The 25,026-nt window shown below is 38.1% G+C and overlaps 2 protein-coding genes across 2 annotated transcripts; one reads left to right on the top strand and one right to left on the bottom strand.

Annotated features, from left to right (window-relative positions):
* The first annotated feature begins 5,317 nt into the window (after positions 1 to 5,317).
* On the top strand, positions 5,318 to 7,334 carry LOC133525243 (uncharacterized). The gene is made up of 2 exons (XM_061861543.1): positions 5,318 to 6,462; positions 6,958 to 7,334. Exons 1-2 carry the CDS (start codon positions 6,262 to 6,264, stop codon positions 7,213 to 7,215), a joined length of 459 nt encoding a protein of 152 aa, XP_061717527.1. The 5' UTR covers positions 5,318 to 6,261; the 3' UTR covers positions 7,216 to 7,334.
* A 320-nt stretch (positions 7,335 to 7,654) lies between these two features.
* LOC133525326 (uncharacterized) lies at positions 7,655 to 23,394 on the bottom strand. Its single transcript, XM_061861614.1, has 6 exons — positions 23,218 to 23,394; positions 22,351 to 22,526; positions 20,433 to 22,195; positions 18,983 to 19,061; positions 8,181 to 8,399; positions 7,655 to 7,757 (listed from the first exon to the last, which is right to left on the bottom strand). Exons 1-6 carry the CDS (start codon positions 23,392 to 23,394, stop codon positions 7,655 to 7,657), a joined length of 2,517 nt encoding a protein of 838 aa, XP_061717598.1.
* Positions 23,395 to 25,026: the final 1,632 nt, after the last annotated feature.

Below are 25,026 nucleotides of genomic sequence, written 5' to 3' on the forward strand. Positions count from 1 at the left end.
CTATAGTTTTAATTCTATGATTTCTGTAGTCTTCTCTTATTGCTTTATTGGTAGTTTTAAATAAGGTGCTTAGCTCACTTTTCTCTTGACTTGATCTGTTTGGTTTTTTTAGCAGTTCGCTTCTCTTAGCAATGAGGTCCTTTGTCTCTGTTCGTAGTATTGAGTATGGTTGTTTTTTCGTAGGTTCCATTTTTGTTGCATCAATAATACTTTTTTCTAGTTTATCATAATAATCCTGTATGTTTGAAGGAGGGTCGTTTACGATCTGTGATAGGTGTTCTTGTAGTCTTAATGAAAATTTGTTTACATCTTCTTCACTCTTGGGCATTTTTGGTAATATTTTGAATGTTGTTCTGCGTTTTTTACTGTTGTTGAGAATATAAGTTCCCCTTACCATTTTATGATCTGATGGGAAAGGTGTGATCAGAAACTCTATGTTAGTAAAATTGTTTGGTTTATTACTGAGTATAAAATCTATCTCATTTCTTGTGTGTTGATTCGGTGAGATCCATGTCCATCTACTCTTGATTTTTTTCAAAAACATTGTATTTACAATCTTTATGTGATTTTCCATAGCAAATTGTATAAGTCGTTCACCTCTGTGGTTTCTGTCTCCGGTTCCATATTTTCCAGTAATGAAGTTTTCAGTTGGATTTGGAATACCGATTTTTGCATTGAAATCTCCGAGAATGATCTGGGATTTGTTTGCTAGATTTTGGGCTTCTCCAACAGTTTTGTAAAAATCTTCTACCTCGGTGTCGCTAGCTTCGGCTGTTGGTGCATGAACTTGAATCAATGATATGTCTTCCTTGTCAAATGTCAGATTTAGGATTGCTACTCTGTCTGATAAACCTGTGAACCCGGTTATATGTTTTTTTAGTTTCTTTTTTAATAGAAATCCTACACCCAGATGCCCTTTTCTTTCTCCATTCCAGCAGAGAATATGGTCTTCGTCTTCTTGTATTGTGCTACCTACCCGTCGTACCTCAGCTAGTCCGATGATATCATACTTAATATTTTTGAGTGCATGTTTTAGTTCTAGCATTTTTTCTTGTGTTGCTAGCGACCTGATATTGTAGGTGCATATGTATATTTTGGGCATAATATTGTGTTTGTTGCAATCCTTTGGGCTTGGAGTTTTAAAAGCCAGTAAATTTTTGGAAAGTGGAGGGTTGTGGTCATTTTCCCCCACGGTGACCAACCGGCTTGGGGGAGGTTTTCCAGTGTTATTCTTGATAAATGTTGGCTTGAATGTTGTTGTAGTTTGTTGTTGTATGTTGTTTTTCAATGTTGTTACTTTGTTTATGTTTTTAAATATTTTTGCTGTAGTTATAGTTTCTTGGTTTTTGTTGTTTCCTTTTGTCTTTGCTGATACATTACTGTTGCCAAGTATTTTTTTCAGATAGGGAGTATGCTCGTTCCCGCATGATCTGAAATGCATCTATTCTTGTCCCTTTGCCATCTTCCCTATTCCCATCATTAATTTTTAACACTGCCGGGCTAAGTACAGGAGATCTTGAAATTTCCGCTAAGTTTTCTGTTACAGCCTTCTGTAGTTCAAACCTTTTTATTAGTTTGGTGTTGTTTCCACCTTCATCATTGATCAGTTTGTTTGGGCTAGGTGACTCGGTTTCAGTTCTCTTCCTTTTGTCCTTTCGTTTTGCTGATTGTTCCTTTTTTTCTTGTAATTTTTTTTTGGGAAAGTCATGGGTTATGTATGTGGCTGGTTTCATTTTGTTCTTGTTCTTGAGTATGTCGATTTTCTTTTGCAATGTTGTTGTAGACAGCAATATAGGCCTTGATTTTTCCGCATTTATTTTCTTGCCCAGCCTTTGTACTCGATTTATGTCGCTCTGCACTAATTTTACACCTAGTTCCTCAATCGTTTTTGCCGTAATTCCAATTAGATCTTCTATTTTTTCATTCGGCGGTTCTGATATTCCATGCAAGATCACGTTATTTTTACGCGCGTTTAAGTCGAGGTAATCTATTTTTTTATTCAGTTGGGTTACTTCTTCGCGCAGTTTCTCATTTTCTTCGATTACAGGTTTAATTTTTTCTTCCACTTTCATAAGCACATTCGTTGTTATCGTTTCTTTTATATCGTTTGTTTGTTTTTTTAGTTCCTCTTTCATTAGCTTGAACAGGAGTGACATTTCGTTTGACAGTTCTGATTCCATCTTTTTTTTTTTCTCTTATTAAGAACTTTACACACTGATTGATAAGTGACGTAGCGTAGATCGGAATAGTTGAACGCTTCCAAACTTGCTTCTGCAAGTTGTCAGCTATGCTGTTTATCTATGGCGATCGGTAGTAAAGTTAACCTAAAAAACTTTTTAGTTATGTGCACTTCACGACACTTAAATTTGGCTTGATGTTGTGAATTTAAGTTCGCACACGCGGCACTTCAATAAGTATTTAGGAATTTGTCACTTTTGAACTCGGAACTGGCGAATATCGAAAACACTATTAAATAAACTCGGGAGCAACTTTCGCAGCGACCTTCTCGTAAGACAACCGGAACCGGAAAAAATGTAATATGATGATAAACATGAATGTCAACTTTGACCGCCTACCATGGAAAAAAAATATTAGAAAGGAAAAACACAAATAAAAATACTAAATTAGGCATGATATGCAGATTTAGAAATGGTATGACACTTGTACCTTCTGCGATAACATGAGGCATTCTTATCACATTAGCGATAACCCATCCAACGAACTTAAAACTGGAATTCCGAAAGCAGTCGCAATAATGACCCATTTGTTATCTGATCAAATGATTGTGCCAAATGCGCAAGCTATCATTGTTAAGTAAAAACATCATTAGTGCTACTTCTAATCGTATTGTGCATCGTGGTCTTTTTAATCTTTATCTCCCTTTTGAAATTGACCAACAATAGCTCTCCCTCTGACGCACATGTTAATTTCTCAAGCCTTCTCTTAGGCTGTGTCTTATCTCATTAAAGAAAGGGGGGATGGAGTACATGAGTATTAGTAGTTATTAATAGCAGTAGCTTATTAAAGCCACATCAGTTGATTATCTTGCGCTTTGTGCAATACCTGTGTTCTCTGTTATTTCTGTATTCCTGCTTTCTTAAACTTTATCGACTTGGCTCTGCCCCGGACTCTGATTTGCTATTTTTCTGGATTGTTTATGGATCTCAACGACAACTTGGCACCCCTTGGACACTGATTAACAACAATGGCGAATCACCAGTACCTGCATAGTGAATACGCTGACATGCACTTGATTTATGGCGAAACAAGGAGGGTTTCAAATCAAGGCAATGTTTCGTACAACGCAAGATTGGCAGCAACATTGTACGCAGACCGATATCCAAATCGTAATCGACCGACGCATGAAGTTATTTTAAGAGTTGTCAACGCATATCGAGAAGGAAGGCTACCCGGAGGAAATGGCCGAGCAGGAAGACCTCAGACTGTCGACGACGATGCGGTATTGGAAGAAGTACGAGCGGAGCCAGGGACTTCTGTGCGGATTGTGGAACGCCGCACTGGCATCTCAAAATCCTCGGTACAAAGAATTCTGAAGCGTTATCAATACCACCCCTACCACATCCATCGAGTCCAAACACTTCTTCCAGCCGACTACGCACTCCGTGTCCAATTTTGCCGAAGAATGATACAGATGTGTAGACAAAACCCGAATTTTTTCAACGAAGTATTGTGGACTGACGAATCGGCTTGCAAAAGAGATGGACATCTTAATTTGCACAACATCCATAGTTGGCAGACAGAAAACCCACATGAATAACGAGAAGATCGGTCCCAGCACCAATTTAAAATTAATTTGTGGAGTGGAATCCTTAATGGGCAAATTGTAGGACCGGTCGAGCTGCCTCCTATTCTTAATGGTAGAAATTATTTAGCATTTTTGCAAGAAGACTTGCCTGGTTTGTTGGAAGATGTGCCGTTGGAACTGAGACGTAAGATGTGGTTCCAACAAGATGGTTGCCCGGCACACTACGCTCGGCTAGTCCGCGAGCACCTCAGCGATACATTCCCCAGGAGATGGATTGGGCGATTAGGACCAATTTTATGGCCACCAAGATCACCGGATTTAAACCCACTTGATTTTTTTTATTGGGGGTGTTTGAAAGACAAAGTTTACGCCAAACCAATCCGCTCAGAATTTCGGCAACGAGTATTCGACGCAGCCCGTACCATATCGGAATTCAACTTAAGAAGATTAAGCCGAAGTTTTATGAGGAGATGTTTGTTATGCATTAGGGTCCACGGAAGACAATTCGAACATTTACTGTGATACTTATTAACCTACTTAATGTTCAAATAAATCAATAAAAGACAAAACAGTTTTTTTTATTATCATCGACGTTTTATCCAGCAGTTTATTACTCTTTAGCCTCCAGATAAGAAGTTAACAGTTGGTATTTTAGCCAGGCACAATAATTCGATCAAATAACAGATGATCCATCGCTGTACGCAGCATTATTTGTACCACACAGTGACTGCTTTCGGAATTCCAGTTTTAAGTTCGTTGGATGGGTTATCGCTAATGTGATAAGAATGCCTCATGTTATCGCAGAAGGTACAAGTGTCATACCATTTCTAAATCTAATAAACCTAATTTAGTATTTTTATTTGTTTGTTTCCTTTCTAATATTTTTTTTCCATGGTAGGCGGTCAAAGTTGAAATTCATGTTTATTTGATTATTTAAATCAGGATTAATCGATTTTTTTTCAACATTTTACATTAGTGATAGACGAAATAGCACTTTGCACTTCTGAATTAACTAAACAGCTATTAAAAGAAATAAAAAAAAACTATTTTTAATAGCGTTTTAAGTCGATGCTGGTACTAAAAATGTAAAAAAAACGGGAAATTTATCAAAATTCTGAATTTTGCTAATAACTCGAAAACGGTGCAACTTTTACTGGGGTCATGTTAGGCTGGTTGTGTTCCTCTGGAGTTGACCTACCTCCGATTTCAGTGTGGCGTGGTACTTCTGGGACACCCTGTATATTAATTATTTGTAGTATATGTATTTTATTTTATTTTTGCACCACCCGTTACCTTGATTATGTTCGCCATTTCTCTATCTGAAGGTTGTCTGGAACAGATCGCTGTTTAGCGATAAGTCCACCTGTTGTTACCTACATATTTATACCTTTACATACTTTGTACCATTTTTTTTTTTGTAGTGTGCAATAAAGCATTTTATTATTATTATTATCACAATGACGTATCGATACGAGAATGCAAAAAAGCACAGTGCTGAAGTCTCCATGGAAATTAGGAGTCTTCAGTGCTCAGTTCCAAATTCGTCGGTTAGCTCTGAAGAAGACGAAAGTGCTTTTTGATGGAGTTTGACGAAGAAATTAACAGGCAATTGAATTCAGGTCCTCAGTCATTGATAGTGAATACGATATTACGATAGATGACATCATAACTTCGAAACTTAAAGTATCGAATTTTGAAATGGATCAGGGAGGTATCTATGATTTTAAAGAAGACGACCATTTAGATCAACGGTTCATGTTTTCAAGGAGGAATGAAAACTTGAATTCTTCGGGATTTACTTCAAGGCAACAATCTGTTGGCAACTGCTAGCAATTCACCTCAAACCGATGAAAAATGGACGCTGAAGCATAAGGAGTACTCACCCGGACATGTCGAGCTTATGCCAAATACTGGTGTCTACATTGAAGAGGCAGAACTCTAAAATTGATTGAAATCTTCAAAGACATGTACTTCATTGACAAGACGACTCACTGCAAATATATTTACTGAGTCTGTAAGTAAATTTATTCTGTTCCTGATACTTAGCCGAGCGCGGTGTAATTTACAGCACTCGACTTCAGAATGTTTAATCACGCAGAAAGTAACGTCAACATATTATACAAATTTAATTTTTTGTTCGTGGAAATGACATCACTTGCTCACTGGCTGAGTATTCGTTCAGAGAAGGTTTGAATCCGTCTAAATGCACATTGTTAGTAGATTCGATGCAAAAAAAAAACTTTAGACAGCTGTTCGATGTACGACAAAACTTGTCTAATGAGATGGTAGAGTTCAGCACACCCTGCCAGACAGTGTGGCGCCAAATGAATTATAGCGATTCGAGGTAGATTGCGTGTGGAAAGTTGTAACTTTTGCAGAGTTCTAGAAGGACCTATGGACTTTATTACTTCTTGGCGAGGATAAATACACGGGTCCCACTAAATTCAACTTCACTTTTGCTCTGAACTTCTACGGAGGAACACTACAAGATCAAGATGGCGCTGGTGTTATTCCTGCTGTTCCTGATTATTGCTTCGATTGGAGTCCAATCAAGCCCTGCAAATGACCCGGAAATCCTTCAAGATGCACCCATCAATTCAGACGACATTCCGCTGGAAATGGAACTAGCTTTAGAACGCGTCCGCCAGGAGGATGCGTCAACGCCTGCGGAGCATTGCCTGAAGTTGGGAGAAATGGTAAGTGGCTCCATCGGAAATTATGATCTTTATGTTTTGTATAAATAAAAATAAAATGGACCATGTATGTCCGAGTATCACGTGAGAACGGCTAGACCGGTTGGAATATTTTTTTTTGTTGTCTTTAAAATCGTCGGGAGGATGTTTGTAAATAAATAAAAAATCGGAAAGTTCATATTTTCAATGGTTATTTAAATAAAAACGAAAGTGATGTTTAGTTTGACCGTTCAGCTGTCACATGTTTTTATAACAACAAAAAAATTAACCATCGAATATTAAAAGTCAGTTGTTACATTTCAGTATGATTTTAAGTGTAAAATCTAATAGTATCGTGTGTTTAAGGTAGTACAACCGATACCTCAAAAGTCAAATCCTCTTTTCATATAATTTTAAAACAAAAATTTTAGGTATTTTTAAAAATGCCCAGCGAAGCGGACTAAGATTCTAGTTTGAAATGGTTGGCGTGTGTACTGACATGTAATTTCTTATTTTCAGTGTCGAAACTCGAAAATTTCCTGCTGCAAGACCCAAACTTTGAAAGGCGGAGATATTCGGACAACCGATGGCGTGTGCTTCTTATTCGGCGAAGGAAGGTGTGAGGCGCGGGTCAACATACCTAATTACAACAGATATCTTGAACTTGCCAAGAAAGCTAACGAAAGTAACTACAGAAGTACAGAGGGCTTCGTTTTCAATATTCGAAGGAGATACTTTCTCCGTTTTTTTTATCGGGCTCTTCTAAGAGGCCTGTAAGCTTAAAAGATGTAGAGAAGTATTCAGTGTCTGTACTTTTGTACTTTTTTGATCTCATGTAGATTAAGTGAAATTGTCGTAGATTTAAGGAATTGATACAGTAAATTTGTAACAACATAGAGCGTCTTTGATCTTCATCCCACTAATTACCCAGTCAATAGTATTTCTGACTCTATTAGGGGTGTGCGAATATTCGATAATTCGAAGCGAATCGAATCGAACTATTCGCACGCCCCTATTATCTAATATCATAAAGATGGTCAACAATATGACAAATCACATAACTGTTGCAATGATTAGAGACTTGGTGTGATCAAAGCCTTGCAATCAAAATCAATGTTGTTTAATTAACCAGAAAGTGAACTTTGCAGTGGATAAACAACCCATTTTCGAATGTACTTGCATACTTCGATGCAAGTACATCCGATATAAGCTTGAACTACAGCTCCCGAGGCATCAATTGCCCTTTGAATTTTGAAGCTAACTCTTTATCTTCAAAATGTTTGACGTAAAGATTGTCGTAATTTTGATTGCTCTGGTTGCTAGAGACGCATATAATTTTAACTGGTATACAATTTCACGGACTTAGGCTACGTTCAGATGAACGCGCGGGTGAGCTGTTCACATGACGGCGGCTTGCGCGCGGCAGTCTATCGTGAACATTCAGCCAGGATGGAAGTGGAGCAGGCAATTTGCTTATGGATTTTACACCGCAGACAGCGACGTCGTCGTCGAAAGCAAAGACGATACTGGGTGCACCCTGTTCTAAGTCATAGACTTAGTTTAAGCCTGTTTGTGACTTTATATCCTATACTGAGATTGCACGCAGATCGATTTTTCAACTATTTTAGGATGTCAATTGCATCCTTTGACTTTTTGTATAGTTGCGTTGAAAGGGATTTCGTCAATAAGTAAATCGAGACATATTTCCTCCTCCATTTTGTACGTCGCTCCGTGCGTCCAACCGCCTCAAACCGCGCGGGTCATCTGAACAGGTCGAGGCAGGACTGTAGTTCGTGTCCCGCGCGGCGCCGCGCGGGACAAGAACTTGCGCGCGGTACACGGTGGTGCGCGCGGTGCCGCGCGGCGCCGCGCGCTCATGTGTACAGCAACATACATTTGTTACGATCTTGAACCGCGCGCTGAGCAAACCGCGCGGCACCGCGCGTTCATCTGAACGTAGCCTAAAACAACGCATATTGGCAAAAATTGCTAAGAGCAGGAGAGAGATGGCAAAGGTGGTCGCCGACGTCCGTTAGGGCATGGCAAATGAAGAAGATACAATTTCAGCCTTGATGAATGGATACCTATCACAAACAAGGTTCAAACAAATATTGTTTTTTGGCAACATAAAACTCACAACTTTGACACCCGAAGAATTAAAGAACCGATATCTCTATGAAGTGCATTTTGATCTAGGTATGCTACAAAAATCAGAATGATCAACAGAGAAGATTGGTCGTTACAGCGATTCCTAGACGTCACAATACCTATCATAAACAAGGTTCAAACAAATATTGTTTTTTGGCAAAATAAAACTCACAACTTTGACACCCGAAGAATTAAAGAACCGATATCTCTATGAAGTGCATTTTGATCTAGGTATGCTTCAAAAATCAAAATGATCAACAGAGAAAATTGGTTATTACAGCGATTCCTAGACGTCACAATACCTATCATAAACAAGGTTCAAATATTGTTTTTTGGCAACATAAAACTCACAACTTTGACACCCGAAGAATTAAAGAACTGATATCTCTATGTAGTGCATTTTGATCTAGGTATGCTACAAAAATCAAAATGATCAACAGAGAAGATTGGTTGTTACAGCGATTCCTAGACGTCACAATACCTATTATAAACAAGGTTCAAACAAATATTGTTTTTTGGCAAAATAAAACTCACAACTTTGACACCCGAAGAATTAAAGAACCGATATCTCTATGAAGTGCATTTTGATCTAGGTATACTACAAAAATCAAAATGATCAACAGAGAAGATTGGTTGTTACAGCGATTCCTAGACGTCACAATACTGAAGATGATGCCATTGAGGTTGTGAGCTCAGTATCCATACGCAAGCACCAATTGACGGGGAAAAATATGTACAGCCAGACTAATTTATACTTAATATTATAAATGCGAAAGTGTGTCTGTCTGTCTGTCTGTTGCCTGTTCATGCTAAAACCTTCTGAACCGATTTAGTTAAAATTTGGTATAGAGATCGTTGGAGTCCCGGAGAAGGATATAGGATACTTTTTATTCCGAAAATTATATCATAAGAGGGTGAAAAGCAGAGTGGAATTGAGATAATTGATGCATCGCCTGAAAATTGATGTAAGCATACGCTGAAATTGAATGGATGCCATTAAACTTTATCTAGGCGTTATAGTTGTCTCTTAAATAAAGAAGTTTATCTCGAATATGAATATATTGTTTGACGAATTTTCCGTGAACCCACGAAACATAAATAACCCATAGGAAAACTTTTTTGGAAGGGCTTTCAATTGACAACATTTCATATTTCTGGCGCTATAATTTTATTGAGTCGACATTTTAATTGAAACCAGGAATACGCTGATAGCTTGTTTTTTTTTCACTAGGGCTTGTATTTAATTTATTATATTTTTTGAAGTGTACTTATTCTAAAATGGCATAACTCCAGTTCTACGCTAGAAAAAAAACCATGACTTAATAATTTAATTTTATTATTATTAAAACAATTCTTGATAAAAGATCAGATTTCTAAGTCGATTTATATATACTAATACATACCTCCAGGCTTTCATACGGATATGACGGACCGATGGATAAACACTAACGAATGAATGTAATGTAATTACATTTTTGTCCGATATCTTTGACGAATTATTTTGCAGTAGGTAAGGAACGAAACAATATTTGGTATACTTTGGAGGAGTATATTTCATCGATTCATACGGCTTTATCAGTATTAAAACGATTATTGGATAGGAACTTGATAGTGTAAATAGATTTCTCTTTGTTTTAAATTCCAATCAATGCGTCGTATTTAATAAACAATGTCAAATCCAATATTATGTCAGCTATTTTTTTTCTCGTGATGAATGGCAATGGCTTTTCACCTATTCTGCCGTAGAATTGGTAAAATCACAACATTTATTTTATTCTTTTGTATTTTTGTATTAAGCAATATTACTTAATACAGTGGGTTGTCACTGATGTCTGAGCGAATTTAAGGACGAATAGTACAATCAATTTTATCGATAAACACATAAACACAAACGGTAATTATTAAATGGCGGCAATTTCTAATTTTCAAAGAGTTGAATACGGGTGCACGTGGTATTTCTGTAATTATCTGTCTGTTATCGGTCCTACAAATGCGGCTACTACACCACTAGGAATACACCGATTTATGGTGTGTTCCTGGATTTATCAAAGGCATTCGACCTTGTATCCAAGGCCAAGTTACGAAATGAAACAAGTGTACCTAGGGAAGTAATAGCTTTGTTTAAATACTGGTATTTACATCAAAATAATGTTGTAAGATGGGGTAACACAATTTCGTGTAACTATAATTTAATGTGTGGGGTGAGACAGGGTGGGCTGTCTTCCCCCAAATTGTTTAATTTGTATGTCAACCAACTCATCGAGGAGCTGAGCAGTACCTATGCCGGATATCACATTGACGGAGTTGCCGCCAACAATTTTAGTTACGCTGATGACATGGTGCTGCTCGGCCCTTCAATCGACGCAATGAGAAGGCTGATAAAAATATGTGAATCCTATGCTGTGGCCCATGGACTCAGGTATAATGTCAAAAAGAGCGAGGTGATGATTTTTAAGGCTGGTAGAAAAAGTTATCCGACTGTACCGTTAGTGACACTCTATGATGTCCCCTGGGTAACTGACGACCTGAGTGATGATTTCGATGTTGAGCGAGAGCGTAGGTCGTTGGCTGTCCGATTAAATGAAGGGTGATGGAAGGTAGTGTATACATATTTCTGGCACATTTTTCGTACCAATATTTTCAGACGTGACTGTACAGTATGTTAAAAATCAACATCAGGATTAAGTTCTACCTTAAGCATTTTAGTAATTACAGGAGCTCTAAAACGACACTCTTAATTAGGGTTGTCGATTATTTGATATAATTCAAAGAATTCTTACCTTCTTTTTTGGCCCTATTATTAAAATAGTTGAGTATGAGCAATCTTATTAAGCTAATAATAGCTTAATAAGATTGCTCATATAATGATTAATGAACTAACTAACCAGATTTTTTCTGCATTCGTAGGACCGATAGCAGACAGATAATGACAGAAATACCACGTGCACCCGTATTCAGCTCTATGAAAATAAATAATAGCCGCCATTTAATTACCGTTGAACCAAAAAAAAAAAATTAGCATGGTGATTTGTCGATAAAATTGATTGTAATATACATCCTTAAAAGCTCCGACACCGCTGATCAGACACACTGTACAGTGTTCAGGAAGCAAAATTCTTTCGAAATAGTTATATCTGAAATTTCAGGTTTAATAAAAATGAAATGTTGTCAATTACGGAAATGCGAATGCAAAAAAATCCAAAAGCGGATGGTTTCATTTATACTTTCAAATCATTACTTCTGTCCAATTTGCTGAGCAAACATGTTAACAAAGAAAATAAAAGTCCCAACATTCATTCTCTCCCATCGACTTCACAGGATTGTCCAAATGAAACAAGATGATCTTGTTTCAGGATTGTCTAAATTAGAAGAAATAAAAACAAAAACTGGAGCAATTTTAGGAAAAATGAAGGTACAGTTTTATACCTCAAGGTATCATTGCAGAAAAATAAAACAATCGACTGCCAGAGCTGCTTACCAATTCACGTAAGCAGCTCAGTAGTAGAGTATAGGAACTAATCCCCCGAGAGAGGAGGGGGAGGGAAGGGGAAACCACGCCCCCAACCCTTTCACTGACTTTATGCTTTTAAAGAGTATGTTCAGCTATTACACCGCGACAGCCGCCGCAGCCGAATGGCGGTAGCAGTCACTCATACCTCCCGCGAGGGAGGTATCGAAATCGCCATCCAGTCCAGTATGTACACACTCATTTTACCACATTCCCACTACAGTGTCGCAATGAATATTGCGTTGAAATTATAGTCTATAACAATGGATCCGCAATGTTCTAAATTAGGAAGACTTGCTTACTTTTAATATAAATAATAACAATATTTTTATTATATCTTCCCCAGCCGACAACAATACCATTACCACTTGCTGCCAGTGCTGGTTGTCCACCACCACAAGCGGTGACGGTGGCTGCAGCAGCTCCACTTCGCAATCGCCACCAGCACAACCGATGGCAACAGCAAAAGCACTGTTAAAACAAGACGATGGGGAGAAGGGAAAAACAACTGCCATGAGAGCGATTCGAGCGATGAAATGAAATCTTTTTATCAAGGATGTAAAATCAAGTTGATAAAAGCGTGCCAGAAGCATACTCTGACTAATAGATTGCTTCCCATGCCATTACACACATTTAGAGCGGAAGTAGCTATATTGTTAAAGCGATTATATATCGATGACACCACGACGATTGACATATTTACCCATTAATTGTAATGTGGGACGATTTAAACGATGAAGTGGAAGAGATAGTGGGAGACGCTCAAATCAACTATCAAGACTGGATTGTGTGGTAGCAGTTCAAAATACTACCACATTTCTTACCAGTGGGAGACGCTCAAATCAACTATCAAGACTGGGTTGTGTGGTAGCAGTTCAAAATACTACCACATTTCTTACCAGTGGGAGACGCTCAAATCAACTATCAAGACTGGATTGTGTGGTAGCAGTTCAAAATACTACCACATTTCTTACCAGTGGGAGACGCTCAAATCAACTATCAAGACTGGATTGTGTTGTAACAGTTCAAAATACTACCACATTTCTTACCAGTGGGAGACGCTCAAATCAACTATCAACACTGGATTGTGTGGTAGCATTCCCGCCCACTACTGATTTTTTCATGACTTTTGAGTATAGTAAAATTGACGTCATTCTAGTGTCCGAATCTTGGTCAAATCCGTGTTTACCTGCTATATCCCATTCCTTACCAGGATTCCGCTTGGTAAGGAATGATCGTGCGTATAGAGGAGGAGGTGGGATTGCAATATATATCCGTTCGCATATCCCATTTTCTATTCCTACCATGTCTCAATCAGTTTTTCTGACGCCGCAAAGCCTAGGCTTCTCTCACACAAAACTTCTTCTTGGCGTTATCTATTTTCCCTCTCTTCGAGTTAACTACTTTGACTGTTTCGAAAAGCTTCTTGAAGATCTTCTACCATCGTATAATCACCATATTATTATGGGTCTATTAAATATTTGCATCAAAATGATCAATTATAATTTTATTTTTCTATCTGCTGGTCATACCAAAAACCATGTTTCGCACCGCACTACACGCAATATGGCAATACTGCTAAACAAAACTGGGAATTCCCTAATATTTTCACCGTGCTACTCGTAATAACCCGACCGATTTGAAAAGGGTATATTGACTACCAATCTATAAGGAATGATCAATATTTACGTTTGGATGATAATAATAGTACTTTTGATATGAACCACTTGAGAAAAGTTTCGTAATTGTGTTGAGTATTGTTTTCTTACATATATAATATAGCACTGCAACAGATTTTTAAAGTATTCCGTTATCTCTTAAAATATACTAAATAGAACAGTATTCTTACGTAGGGGAGACTGGGGTCAATAGAAACAAGTGCAATAACTACGAAACAAGAGGCGATAGCGGGGCGGCCCCCGAGGGGGGATGGATCTGCGTTCGTGTCAGAACCTGTGGAACAGTGCTTGCCGCGGCTCTGTGACCGTCGGACGTTACTACGCTAGTGTATTACTTTTCCGGGCCAAAAGTAAGTATTTTTGATGTTTTTGTTTTGTATGTTAGTCAATATCTATTGGTAGTACGTTAATACTATTTAACTTTCTGTTTGTATAGTAATTCTTGTTGTTATTTTTCTACGATTTTAAATATTCACCATGACGTTGCTGGGTCAATACCTGACAGGTGGTAGGAGAAAGAGGAAGTCGACCATCTACACGGACACTCCCGAAAAAGAAGAAATTAGGAAAGAATCAGAAAAGAAAAATCAGAAAAAACAGGCAAAGAACTTGAGTAAAAAAAATAAAGGAAAGGGTAAAAAATCTAAGCAAACTAAAGAATTGACTTCTTCTGAAGATGAATCAGATAACTGCATTTGCCTTGTTTGCACGGAAAGTTTTGGGACAAGCAGACCAGGAGAAAACTGGGTGCAGTGTTCGGGGTGTAAGATGTGGGCACATGAGGCTTGCACACCTGGAGACCTCAATTATTTCTGTCACAAATGTGACTCTGACTGATTTTACCAAGTATATTTTTTAAGATCTGTTATAATCGTTGCTCTCTGTTACATTTGTTAGTAATAGTTGATCTTATTGATTTAAGATAATAAGTGTCATATGAATGTTGTGTTAAGTTAAAACAATAATTGCTACGTTTTTTTCTTCGTTTAATTAATGGTAAAAATGTATAATAAGGGTTGCTCTTCCTTTATTGAATGTTGATTACATTTATAGATTAGAAATAGTTGATCTTATTACTTATGAAAGTTTTGTTCGGTTAGTAGCAATAAATGCTAGCTTTTTTCGTTAAGTTGATGGTAGAAACTACCTCTTACTGTGCTCTAATCAAAGACTGAGATTATGTGATGTAATCAAGACTAAAAAAATAAATTTAAATGATTATTACAATAAATAAACATTTTTTTTCTAGGTCTTTCAATAGACCCCATTCATTGTTTCAATTGACCCGTAACCAGGGTCAAATGAAACAATTTTCGGGGATTTCTAAAGCACTTGTGATTCCCTATCTGATACCTATGGATCAAAATCAACATAACAACTTTAAAGCCAGATAATCTAGCTATAGTCGAAACCTTTCACAAACCAGTATTGATAGAAAATGTAGGCACTACGGCCGTTTTTTCGGAAAACGTTTCAATTGACCCCGGTCTCCCCTAATCAAGAAGAGAAAAGTATTCAACAATAATAACTGTGCATAAGGTAAGATATTTTTAAGTTAAAATAAGAAATTATTATTAGTTTTCACTCTGAGTAGTTATAAAATAACAATTGTGATTCTTTTTATTATCTGCTTTGATGTCCGTGACTCCATTTTTATGGAAAGTGGATAAAGTATTTATTATGTTATTTCTTAAGAAGGGATATACATACTTATGATACTTATACTGTATACGGGTGGATCAGGTCGTAGATTTGATTTTTGTCAGACCAACAAAGACAGTAAGCGCCATTTCGGTTTTTGCTAATACATTTACTTTGTAATAGGTAAAATTACTTACATATTACTATTAAAATATTGGCGTATTCACATGCATACTCTTGAAAATAAAAAATAAACAGAAAAAAGATATAATCATAAAATGATTTTATTCAGAACAGTTTTTTTAAATATGTTCGAATATCTAGAATATTTCGTAATATGTACTTACCTAAATATTTTTTAGAGTCTATGTGATTTGTTAAAGACGGTCGGTTTTTTCTCGTGAAATACCTCTTAGATTTTGATTATTCTGAACATTAATTTTAATAATTGATTTTAAGTAATATGAGCAGCAGATCAAGCGATACGGGCCGAGACTACGCTTCAGGAAGTGCAAAGCGTAAGGCAAAAGATGAAAAGGGAAAAAAGCACGAAGCTGTTATATCAAAAATCCGCATTCTGTCCGAGTTTTATAACGTTCAAAGTAAGCCCGTTGAATCTACAGACATTGAAACTGAAACTATACCTGTTACCGATGGATCTACAACTATAAAAAATACTGTATGTCAATAGGCACGAATTTCTTCTATACCAGAACTTAATATCACTGCAAGTCCTCTCGATCTATAGCCGTCATGTTCAAGTCAAAAAGCAGTCGAAAGCATATTATTACACGAAAGCACATTCTAATATCACAGCATTTCCAACCCAAATTCAAAACGAAAGTAAAATGTACTCCAACGATATTGGCGAATGGCCGAGTAACTTTGATAAAGATTATTGGATTGCAAAAGGAAGTAGTAGTAAAATGTATGAAAAAGAAAATAACGCTTCTGCCAAAAGTAGTTTTTTACCTATAAACATAAACTGACGAACCAATCTCACGTCAGAGATTGTTTGTGTTATTCGGAAAGCAAAGGACGACTTTTCTGTTTTGTTTGCAAATTGACTGATTCAGATAGTTCGTCATCACGGTTTACGAATGATGGATTAGATGACTGGAAGATTTTTTTTGTCAAGACATGAAGGAAGCAATCAGCATACACAAGCTTTAATTTCACTGTTAAACTTAAAAAACAAGAAAGCGCGTGTTGATAATCAAATTGCCTGAGCAAACATATTGGCGGCTATTTTTAAAACGAATTGTTGAAGTTGTAAAGTTTTTAGCAGAACGAGGACTTGCTTTTCGGGGCAGTGATGAAACAGTTGGTACACCCCATAATGACAATTATTTGGATTTATTAGAACTAATCGCCAAATTTAATGATTTTATGGCACAACATATTCAAAGTCATGACAATAAAGGAAAAGGGCATACGTCATATTTGTCGAAAACAACATGTGAGGAGTTTATTCATCTAATAGCATCAAGCATGCTGGATCAAATTATTTGTGAAATTAAGTATTCAGTGTCATTGGATTCTACTCCAGATATATCCCATGTAGATCAACTTACCCTAATAGTGCGCTATGTTCTACCATCTGGACCAGTGGAAAGATTTGTTAAGTTCTTGGACATGGAAGGCCATACTGGTGAACAACTCGCTGAAAGCTTTTTTTTTTAATGAGAGTGGCATTGGTATCAAAGATTGTCGTGGGCAAAGCTATGACAACGCCAGCAATATGAGTGGTAAATACAGCGGCGTACAAGCACGTATTAGGCAAATAAATAAGTATGCAGAATTTATTCCGTGTCTTGCGCGCTCATTAAATTTGGTTGCTAAGTGTGCAGCAGATTGCTGTACTGAAGCATCGATCTTTTTCGATTTTATTGAAAATATATACACCTTTTTTCTGCTTCTACATACACCTTTTTTCTGCTTCTACTCATCGATAGTTCCTGTATTGAAAATGTTGTCGGACACTAGGTGGTCAGCTCGAGCTGATGCAACGAAGGCGCTTTTTTGTGGGTTTACTACTATGAAGAAAACTTTGGAAGACATTTCATCGACTCAATGACGTGGATGTAATGTAGGTACACTGTAAATTTATATTTTTAGGTCATCCATGGCTTAACGCTTCATACGAAGTGCAAATATTCACCAGGCTGAAAGAAGCAACAGACGGCAGGATGCGGTACCCTACGTCTTTACTCGTACACACAGCTCAAAGCACACGTTAACTTGTAACGCGGCGCTCGAAGCACCAACCGAATATATTACCGCTGTGTCGATTTTCTTTGACGAACTTATAGCATTATCTATTATGAAATTTATGAAACAAAGCCATAAGCACAAGTTACTAAAGATTCCAGTATAAAACATTTATACTGCCGTTGTGATCAACACAAAGCAAAATGGTTGCAGGACTAAAGGTTAAGTCTAGTATCTGTCCACAAGTTTTTGACGCAATTAAAAGAGCCTTTTTATACAATATTATGAAATTAAAATACCTTACAATTTTTTTATATAAACTAAACAAATAAAAACATACTGAAGTGTTTTTTTTTTATTCAGTTTGAAATCATAGAATTTTCTTTGTAAATACACACTGGAAGTTAGAACTAGTAAAAGAAAATGTGGTCATTCATATTTGACGAAATGTCGTTAGAGGAAGACTTGTCCTATTGTAAAAATAAAGACAAAATTAATGAGTTTGAGCTTTACCAAAGAAAAAACGAATATGCTAAACATGCCGCATACATGATAGGCACTGTCTAAAAATGGCAGCAGCTAATAGCATTTTACTTTTGCCAAAGCGCTACCACAGGTATAGAATCAAGTTTAGCCTATGCAATTGCGGACGAAGTTATCATGAATAACTAATGGAGACATAGCCTGAGAGACGGTAGGTCGACATGTGTCGGGCATGCCGCCGTCCCGGAGCAGCCGTCACTCAGGCATATCATCTCCGGTTGTTCTCATCTTGCTAACGACGATTACTCATAGATAGCGAAGAGTCTTGAGCAACACCTACAAAGACTTTCGCTAAGTGGCTGGATCGAGGGTCAGATGCAGAGGACGGTAATCTTGGACACGGCGCATCGGTTCCTCTCTCTGCACTGGTAGCTCTAAACACTGGTAGCTCGGGCCCTGCCAAGACTAATTAAAGAATGGAAGGAAGCTTATCCTTTTATACAAGAATTTTAAAAAAGTTTGAAAATTCAAATCGTGCAAATCGCAAAGGTGAAACGTACAAGCAAAAAAAAAACAGTTTCTTTGACTTTGTCTTTTAGTTTGTTAATATCACCAAAAAAAGATTAGTTACTTAGTAAGATTAGAACATTAAATTATGCATCTATAATCATTCATTAGGATATTTGGCAAGCTCATTCACTTGTTTCCTTGTATCCAAGCAAAAAGATGGCTTGGGCAGTTCATTTAAGCAGAGGCGTGCCTAAAAAAAACTGTGCCTAGAAACTCTAACAACTATAAAGGAAACCTCGAAGATGAGTTGATCGAGTACCTATACTTATGAATAAGATTTAAAAAAAAATTAGCTCCCCCTTACCCAGACACCGAGTACGAAGGGCTGACATCCACTAGGCTGAATAAAGCAACAGGTGACAGGATTTGGTCGGACGCTGCATCTATACTCGTACATACAAAGCCCACAACAATTCAGAGACGGTCGACAAAAAATAGTAGCCCTAAACTATTAATTAAAACACAAAATATTACTTTGCTAATCTGCGAAAAGATAACGTGCTAGTCAATCAGTGCTAACCCGTTATACTTACTAGCGTATTTTTACATGCAATTAATGTAAACCACCGAAAGTGCAAAACTCGACACGTGTTTCGCCTCTCTTAGAGGCATCCTCAGGAGATGTTGACGGTCCAAAGTCCGGCGACTGAAACCAGTCATATCGATTTCCGCAAAGTAACGCCTGATTGTATTCGTTATAGTAAAAATCTAAACTATTTTTTTGTGTTAGCATCATTCATAACTTCATTAGTCATTCTCCATTCCTTCCTTAAAAAACCGTCCATTGGTTTTACGTCACATTGGCCATGGAATTCAAAAAGAGTTAACAAATAGACGCGTTTTACCTACCATTAAAACGCATATTAATTTACTTACCTTATTCGAAGCTTATTTAATTGAGATAGGCTGCACGTTTCCCGCCGGTTATTGCTATCTCTTTCTATACCCCTTCTACATTTCTCCCTCCACCTGGCAGTGGGGATGACTTTGGTTCATTCCCAGATTTCAATTTGTTCTTCATTGGATCGAAATTAAACCAGGCAGAGTTTACTCATAAGCTTCGAATAAGGTAAGTAAATTAATATGCGTTTTAATGGTAGGTAAAACGCGTCTATTAATTTGACTTGACCGTTATTCGAAGCTTATTTAATTGAGACATGTTTGTTATCGCCTGGTGGAGGACTTAAGATGCCAATGTGACATAGAATGTATAAAATGTATACCAGTTCACTTGTGGGATGTAAATATATATGCTAGATTGTTTCAAAATGAACAAGAAGATGATCGTACATCAGTTTTCATTAGGGGTTCACAATATACATAGTACAGCTTTGGTAAAGTAATTTAAATCGATAAATACCATATGGAAATCTGAAATATTGGAATACATATAGCAATGGAAGTAAGACCCTGTTCTCTTAAACACGATTTGCACAGGTACTGCTACCTGAACTTCGTTTCTAATTAGTATTTCATAATTAATGTTAGATTAATACAATTTTAAAAACCGTACAGGTTGATAAAGTAATCAACAATATTTGAAACAATTTTTCTCAAGACAAGTAGTCATAAATATGTATAGGTATCAATCAGAATATCCTTAGGACTAACTAATATTGATTGATTCTAGCTGAATTATAAGTAATCAACTGCTGCAAACAAATTTGATATATTCATGGTATTATTCAAGGTGGGCGCAGGCATAACCTCGCGTCTGTAAAAAATTTTAAACGTATTTTCAGAACGACAATTACCTCGTGACAGAATATCTTCTACAGAACAATTGTCCACCCAATTCTTAGAAGCTACAGCAGCACGTATGCTCCCAGGTGTTGCCGTTATGCCTGCCTCCCTAAACACAGATTTAACCCAACCTGCAATCAGAGCACGCGATGCGGCTTTAACATCACCTCTGAGAGAAATAAAGAGGCTATTACAATTGGCGGATTCTCTTCTACTTTTTAAAAGCGAAAATGTTTGTTGAATCCAAAAAACAGGGTCAAGATTTTTACACGTCTCATTAGTAAGCAATTTCCACCCTGATTGTCTGTAATCCGCACAATCAGTTTTAGACCCGAAAATAGGCCAAAAAATTATAGAATTATCGGTGAATATGCAGTGATTACAATCGATATTTAGCAATGTAAGATCGTGTATTCTCCTGCCCGTACAGAGAAGGAGGAGCAATGCCGTTCTTCTGCAAGCCTCAAAAATATTGTCATGGTTAATTTTTGATTTTCTAAGATAATCAATCAAGACTTCCACATTCCAAATTGGAGGTTTTTTATCTATCGGATTTCTTAAAGCTATGGATTTTAGCACATGCTTAACAAGGACATGAGTACTTAATCTTTCCGCAGAATCCGTATTACACAGAGTTGATACTACAGATTTATATAAAAGAATTGTCTTGTAAGATAATTTGTCGACCAAGTAAAGGTCTGATAAGTATTTGGCAACCTCTGGACCCGAAGGCTGTGTAGTATTTACTTTATGCTGCGTCGACCAAGTTACCCACTTTTTCCAAGCTGTATTATACGTCTTGCGCGTAGAGGCGCGCCAAGATGATTGAAGAAGGGCAATTTGTGCCGAGTTCCAGCCCGTTAGACTTTCCGACCACCCCCACACTTCCAGACTTCTAGCGTCATTTCGTGGACATTCGAAGGCGGTAGATTTGTGGTCACGTCCAGAAGGATCTTGTCTAGGTGACCTAGTGTAAAGGGAGCTGCTATGGCACGAGCTTTGAGATCCGCACGCCAGAAGACACGGTGCCATCGAGGAACTATCAATAGGAATGTTCCTGAAGCTTGGTTCAGGTGAGTCAGCACTTTCGGTATCAAATACGGGGGTGGAAAAATCCATGCCAGTTCGAAATTCCAAACCTTTGAAAAGGCATCGTGAAACAGGGCTTCGTGGTCGTTTTGGTCTATCGATACATAGTTGATTACGACATGAGCTCTCGCCGAAGCAAACAGGTCTATTACTGGCACTCCCCACTTGGAAAATACTCGCTCCGTGCCTTCTGGAAGAAGATGCCATTCCGGAGGTGCGCGCAATCTTGATAGATGATCCGCGTGACTGTTGTACCTCCCTGGTAAGTAAAACAGGCTTAGATGGATCTGATATTGTTCCAGCAATTGGAAAACTCTGTACGTTAGCTGTAAGAGAGGTGTCGACCTCGTTCCTCCCTGGTTGCGGAGGTAGGCTATAATAGTCTTGTTGTCGCTCTGAACTAGGACCGTCGAGTGAGACAGGAGCCGACAACGATCTTCCAAAACGTTTAGAATGGCAAGCATCTCCTTTTGATTGCAGTGCAACTCTTTTTCCGCACTCGTCCAGAGACCCCAGAGAGACTGATAGTCTAGTTGCGCTCCCCACGCAAGATCTGATGCGTCGGTTGTCAGAAAATGAGACGGAGGTGGCACATGAATTTGAGACGAGCAATGACAATTGTGCATCCACCACACTAGATCGTCCCTCGCATCTTGAGGTATCGCATATACCCTTTTCGAAACTTCTGGAATCCGATTTAGGAGATTTAATAAGGCTCGATAGTTTAACCTTCCCAAGTGAACCACGAAACTCGCAAAGTTTAGGAGTCCCACCAATTTCTCCAACTCCTTCCGGTTTGTCTTGTTGGTGTCTAAAATTTGACGTATCTGCGAGACTAACTTGGGTAATTTGTCTTTCGGCAGATACTTCTGATTGGACCACGGGTCCCAATAAACACCCAAATACACCAGACCTGTCTGAGGTTTCAAGACTGATTTTTCGTAGTTGACTATCCATCCCAGTGATTCTAGTCTTGTTAGGACTATGTCTACGTGGTTGACAAGAGTCTCTTTGACCTGGTGGGCAATCAAGAAATCGTCGAGGTATACAATATATATCGTATATTCTTCTTTCTCAGCGACTGAGCAATCCAGTTGGTTATTGACGCAAATACCTTTGGCGCTGTGGTTAAACCGAATGGGAGGCAGGTCATTTCTAGTAATTCTTGCCTGTAGATAAGACGCAAGAACCTTCTGTGCGCTTGGGCAACTGGTAAATGGAAATAAGCCTGTGACAGGTCTATTTTGCACAACCAATCTCTTGGTTGAAGAAAGTCCGGTATGCGATGAACGTTTAATAAATTGAATCGTTCTGTCAATACGAATTTGTTCAGGGCCTTTAGGTTGAAAATAGGGCGAGCAGTGCCGTCGCTTTTTGGTACTAGAAACATTGTGGAGAGAAAACTGGGTGAAGGTTCTGCCACTTCCAGTATACCTTGAGTCTTCATTTGATTGATAACAGCTGTCATTTCGGTCGAGTGTGGGCACTCGTAGTTGCTCTGCTCTGATGAAGACTCGGATAAAGCAGTGGCGGTTTCTGTATGAAAGGTATGCGATACCCTTTTATTATTCGCAACAGAAAGTCTGGAGCATTCGCTTCTCTCCACATATTGTAATAGTCTGCTAAACGGCCGGCCCTGAACTGTAACAAGTCAATATCTCCTTCGCTTGTTCTGTCTCTGCCCCGCGGGGGAATAAGGGCGCTTACGTCCTCCTCGAGCTCTTTGCTGATAGTCCCTTGGCTGTCGGTCTCGAAAGGAGGATCCAGGAACTGGCCTTGTATTAGAGCGAGCGAGATTGTACGCATTTTGATACCCTTGCGAAGGGTACGGTTGATGGTAGCCACCCCGCGAGGGTGGGATATTGTTTGCATCAGTATAGCCATGATTCTCATAGTTACTGCCACCAGCATGTGCGTGATTATATCGAGCACCCTGCGAGAGTACTTTACGAGGTGCTGCACCCTGCGAGGGAGCACTTGTCATCTTTGAAGGGCCTGCTTGCGAAGCAGGAGTCTTAGGTAATGGCCAGAAACATTTACGCACACCACCATATTTTTCAATTGCAGCCGTAAAAGCCTCAGCGTTAAACAGTGACGTTCCTGATGGAGGAATCTTTCGTAAAGCGCATTTAACCAACTTATCTCTGACATTTTTTGTGATTCCATTTCGTCGCATTTGAATCACTTCCGCTCTGTGGCCACATATAACCTGTAAAAAATCTTCAGAAACCTTGTAGTAATCTCCACTGAGAAAAACACCTTTAAGTTTTTCACGAAGCGCCTCGTGTACAATTTCCGTGCCTCCCTGGGCCCAAGCCAGCACATCCTGCACGGCTGCGTGTAAGGCCTCCTGCTGTTTTAGCATACAGTAAGTTAATGCACCGAAAGCCCTATCTGCCTGGACTAAGTGAGGATTTTGATCATATTCCTTAACCTTTTCGCCTCGGGCCTGATTTGCAGGAGCTAGCAGAACTGCTACTACTACTCGATGAACTGGAACTGGACGACCGGTCACGATTTCGTGTAGGTTTTCCCTGAGAACCAGCATTGCTACACTCTCCGTTAGCATCGTCCATGATTCTAAATCAAATGACCGTATTAAAATGCTATTCAATTAACAAAGAACGAACGGTAAAACCGTTTAAGCAATTTTCATTATAAAATGGAGGGTAAGTACATTTTCCACAGCAAATATTTAGAGTCCCAGTATTTAATTTTACTTTATAATTACTTATATCCCATGAGGGTAGAATCAATGAAAAGAATTACGGATATATTTTGCATGAATATCAACTTTAAAAATGTTAAGGACTTACGTGTATTGTTGCACACAATTATTAATGTATTTTGGTATTAGTATGTAGATACTATACCGTAAAAATGAAATTTTAACCGTCGCGCTTGATATCTGTATAATATTTTTGAGAGCGCGACCAACCGCGGCGGGAAACTAGACGCCAATGAAGAACAAATTGAAATCTGGGAATGAACCAAAGTCATCCCCACTGCCAGGTGGAGGGAGAAATGTAGAAGGGGTATAGAAAGAGATAGCAATAACCGGCGGGAAACGTGCAGCCTATCTCAATTAAATAAGCTTCGAATAACGGTCAAGTCAAATTAATGGCAGATTTAACTAACATCAACATAACACTAAGTCTAAGTCATTAGCCTTTAATACGGATACAGCTACTATGGCACTGAAAACTTAGATGTTAGTTAACTCTGTCAGTTAGTTGACATAATTATGATTTTCCTTGTATTTTCTTGTTAATAATTTATATTTGATTTGACAACATTCCCATAAAAACAATGCAAATGACTTGAAAGCACAAGTACAATGCCCTGAAACCAATATGCGAGTTTAGATTTTTCTTTTAAACATACAATTGCAGCGTTATTACTTTTGTAAGAATTTGTTTCAGGAATTTCGGGATATAATAGCTTATTGAATGAGAAAGAACCATATTTTCCTTATTAAAGACGCGTGTTGCTTAATTCTACCACCAATTTTAATCA

This window comes from Cydia pomonella, chromosome 14 (genome assembly GCF_033807575.1).
Source record: "Cydia pomonella isolate Wapato2018A chromosome 14, ilCydPomo1, whole genome shotgun sequence".
Lineage (NCBI taxonomy): Eukaryota > Metazoa > Arthropoda > Insecta > Lepidoptera > Tortricidae > Cydia > Cydia pomonella.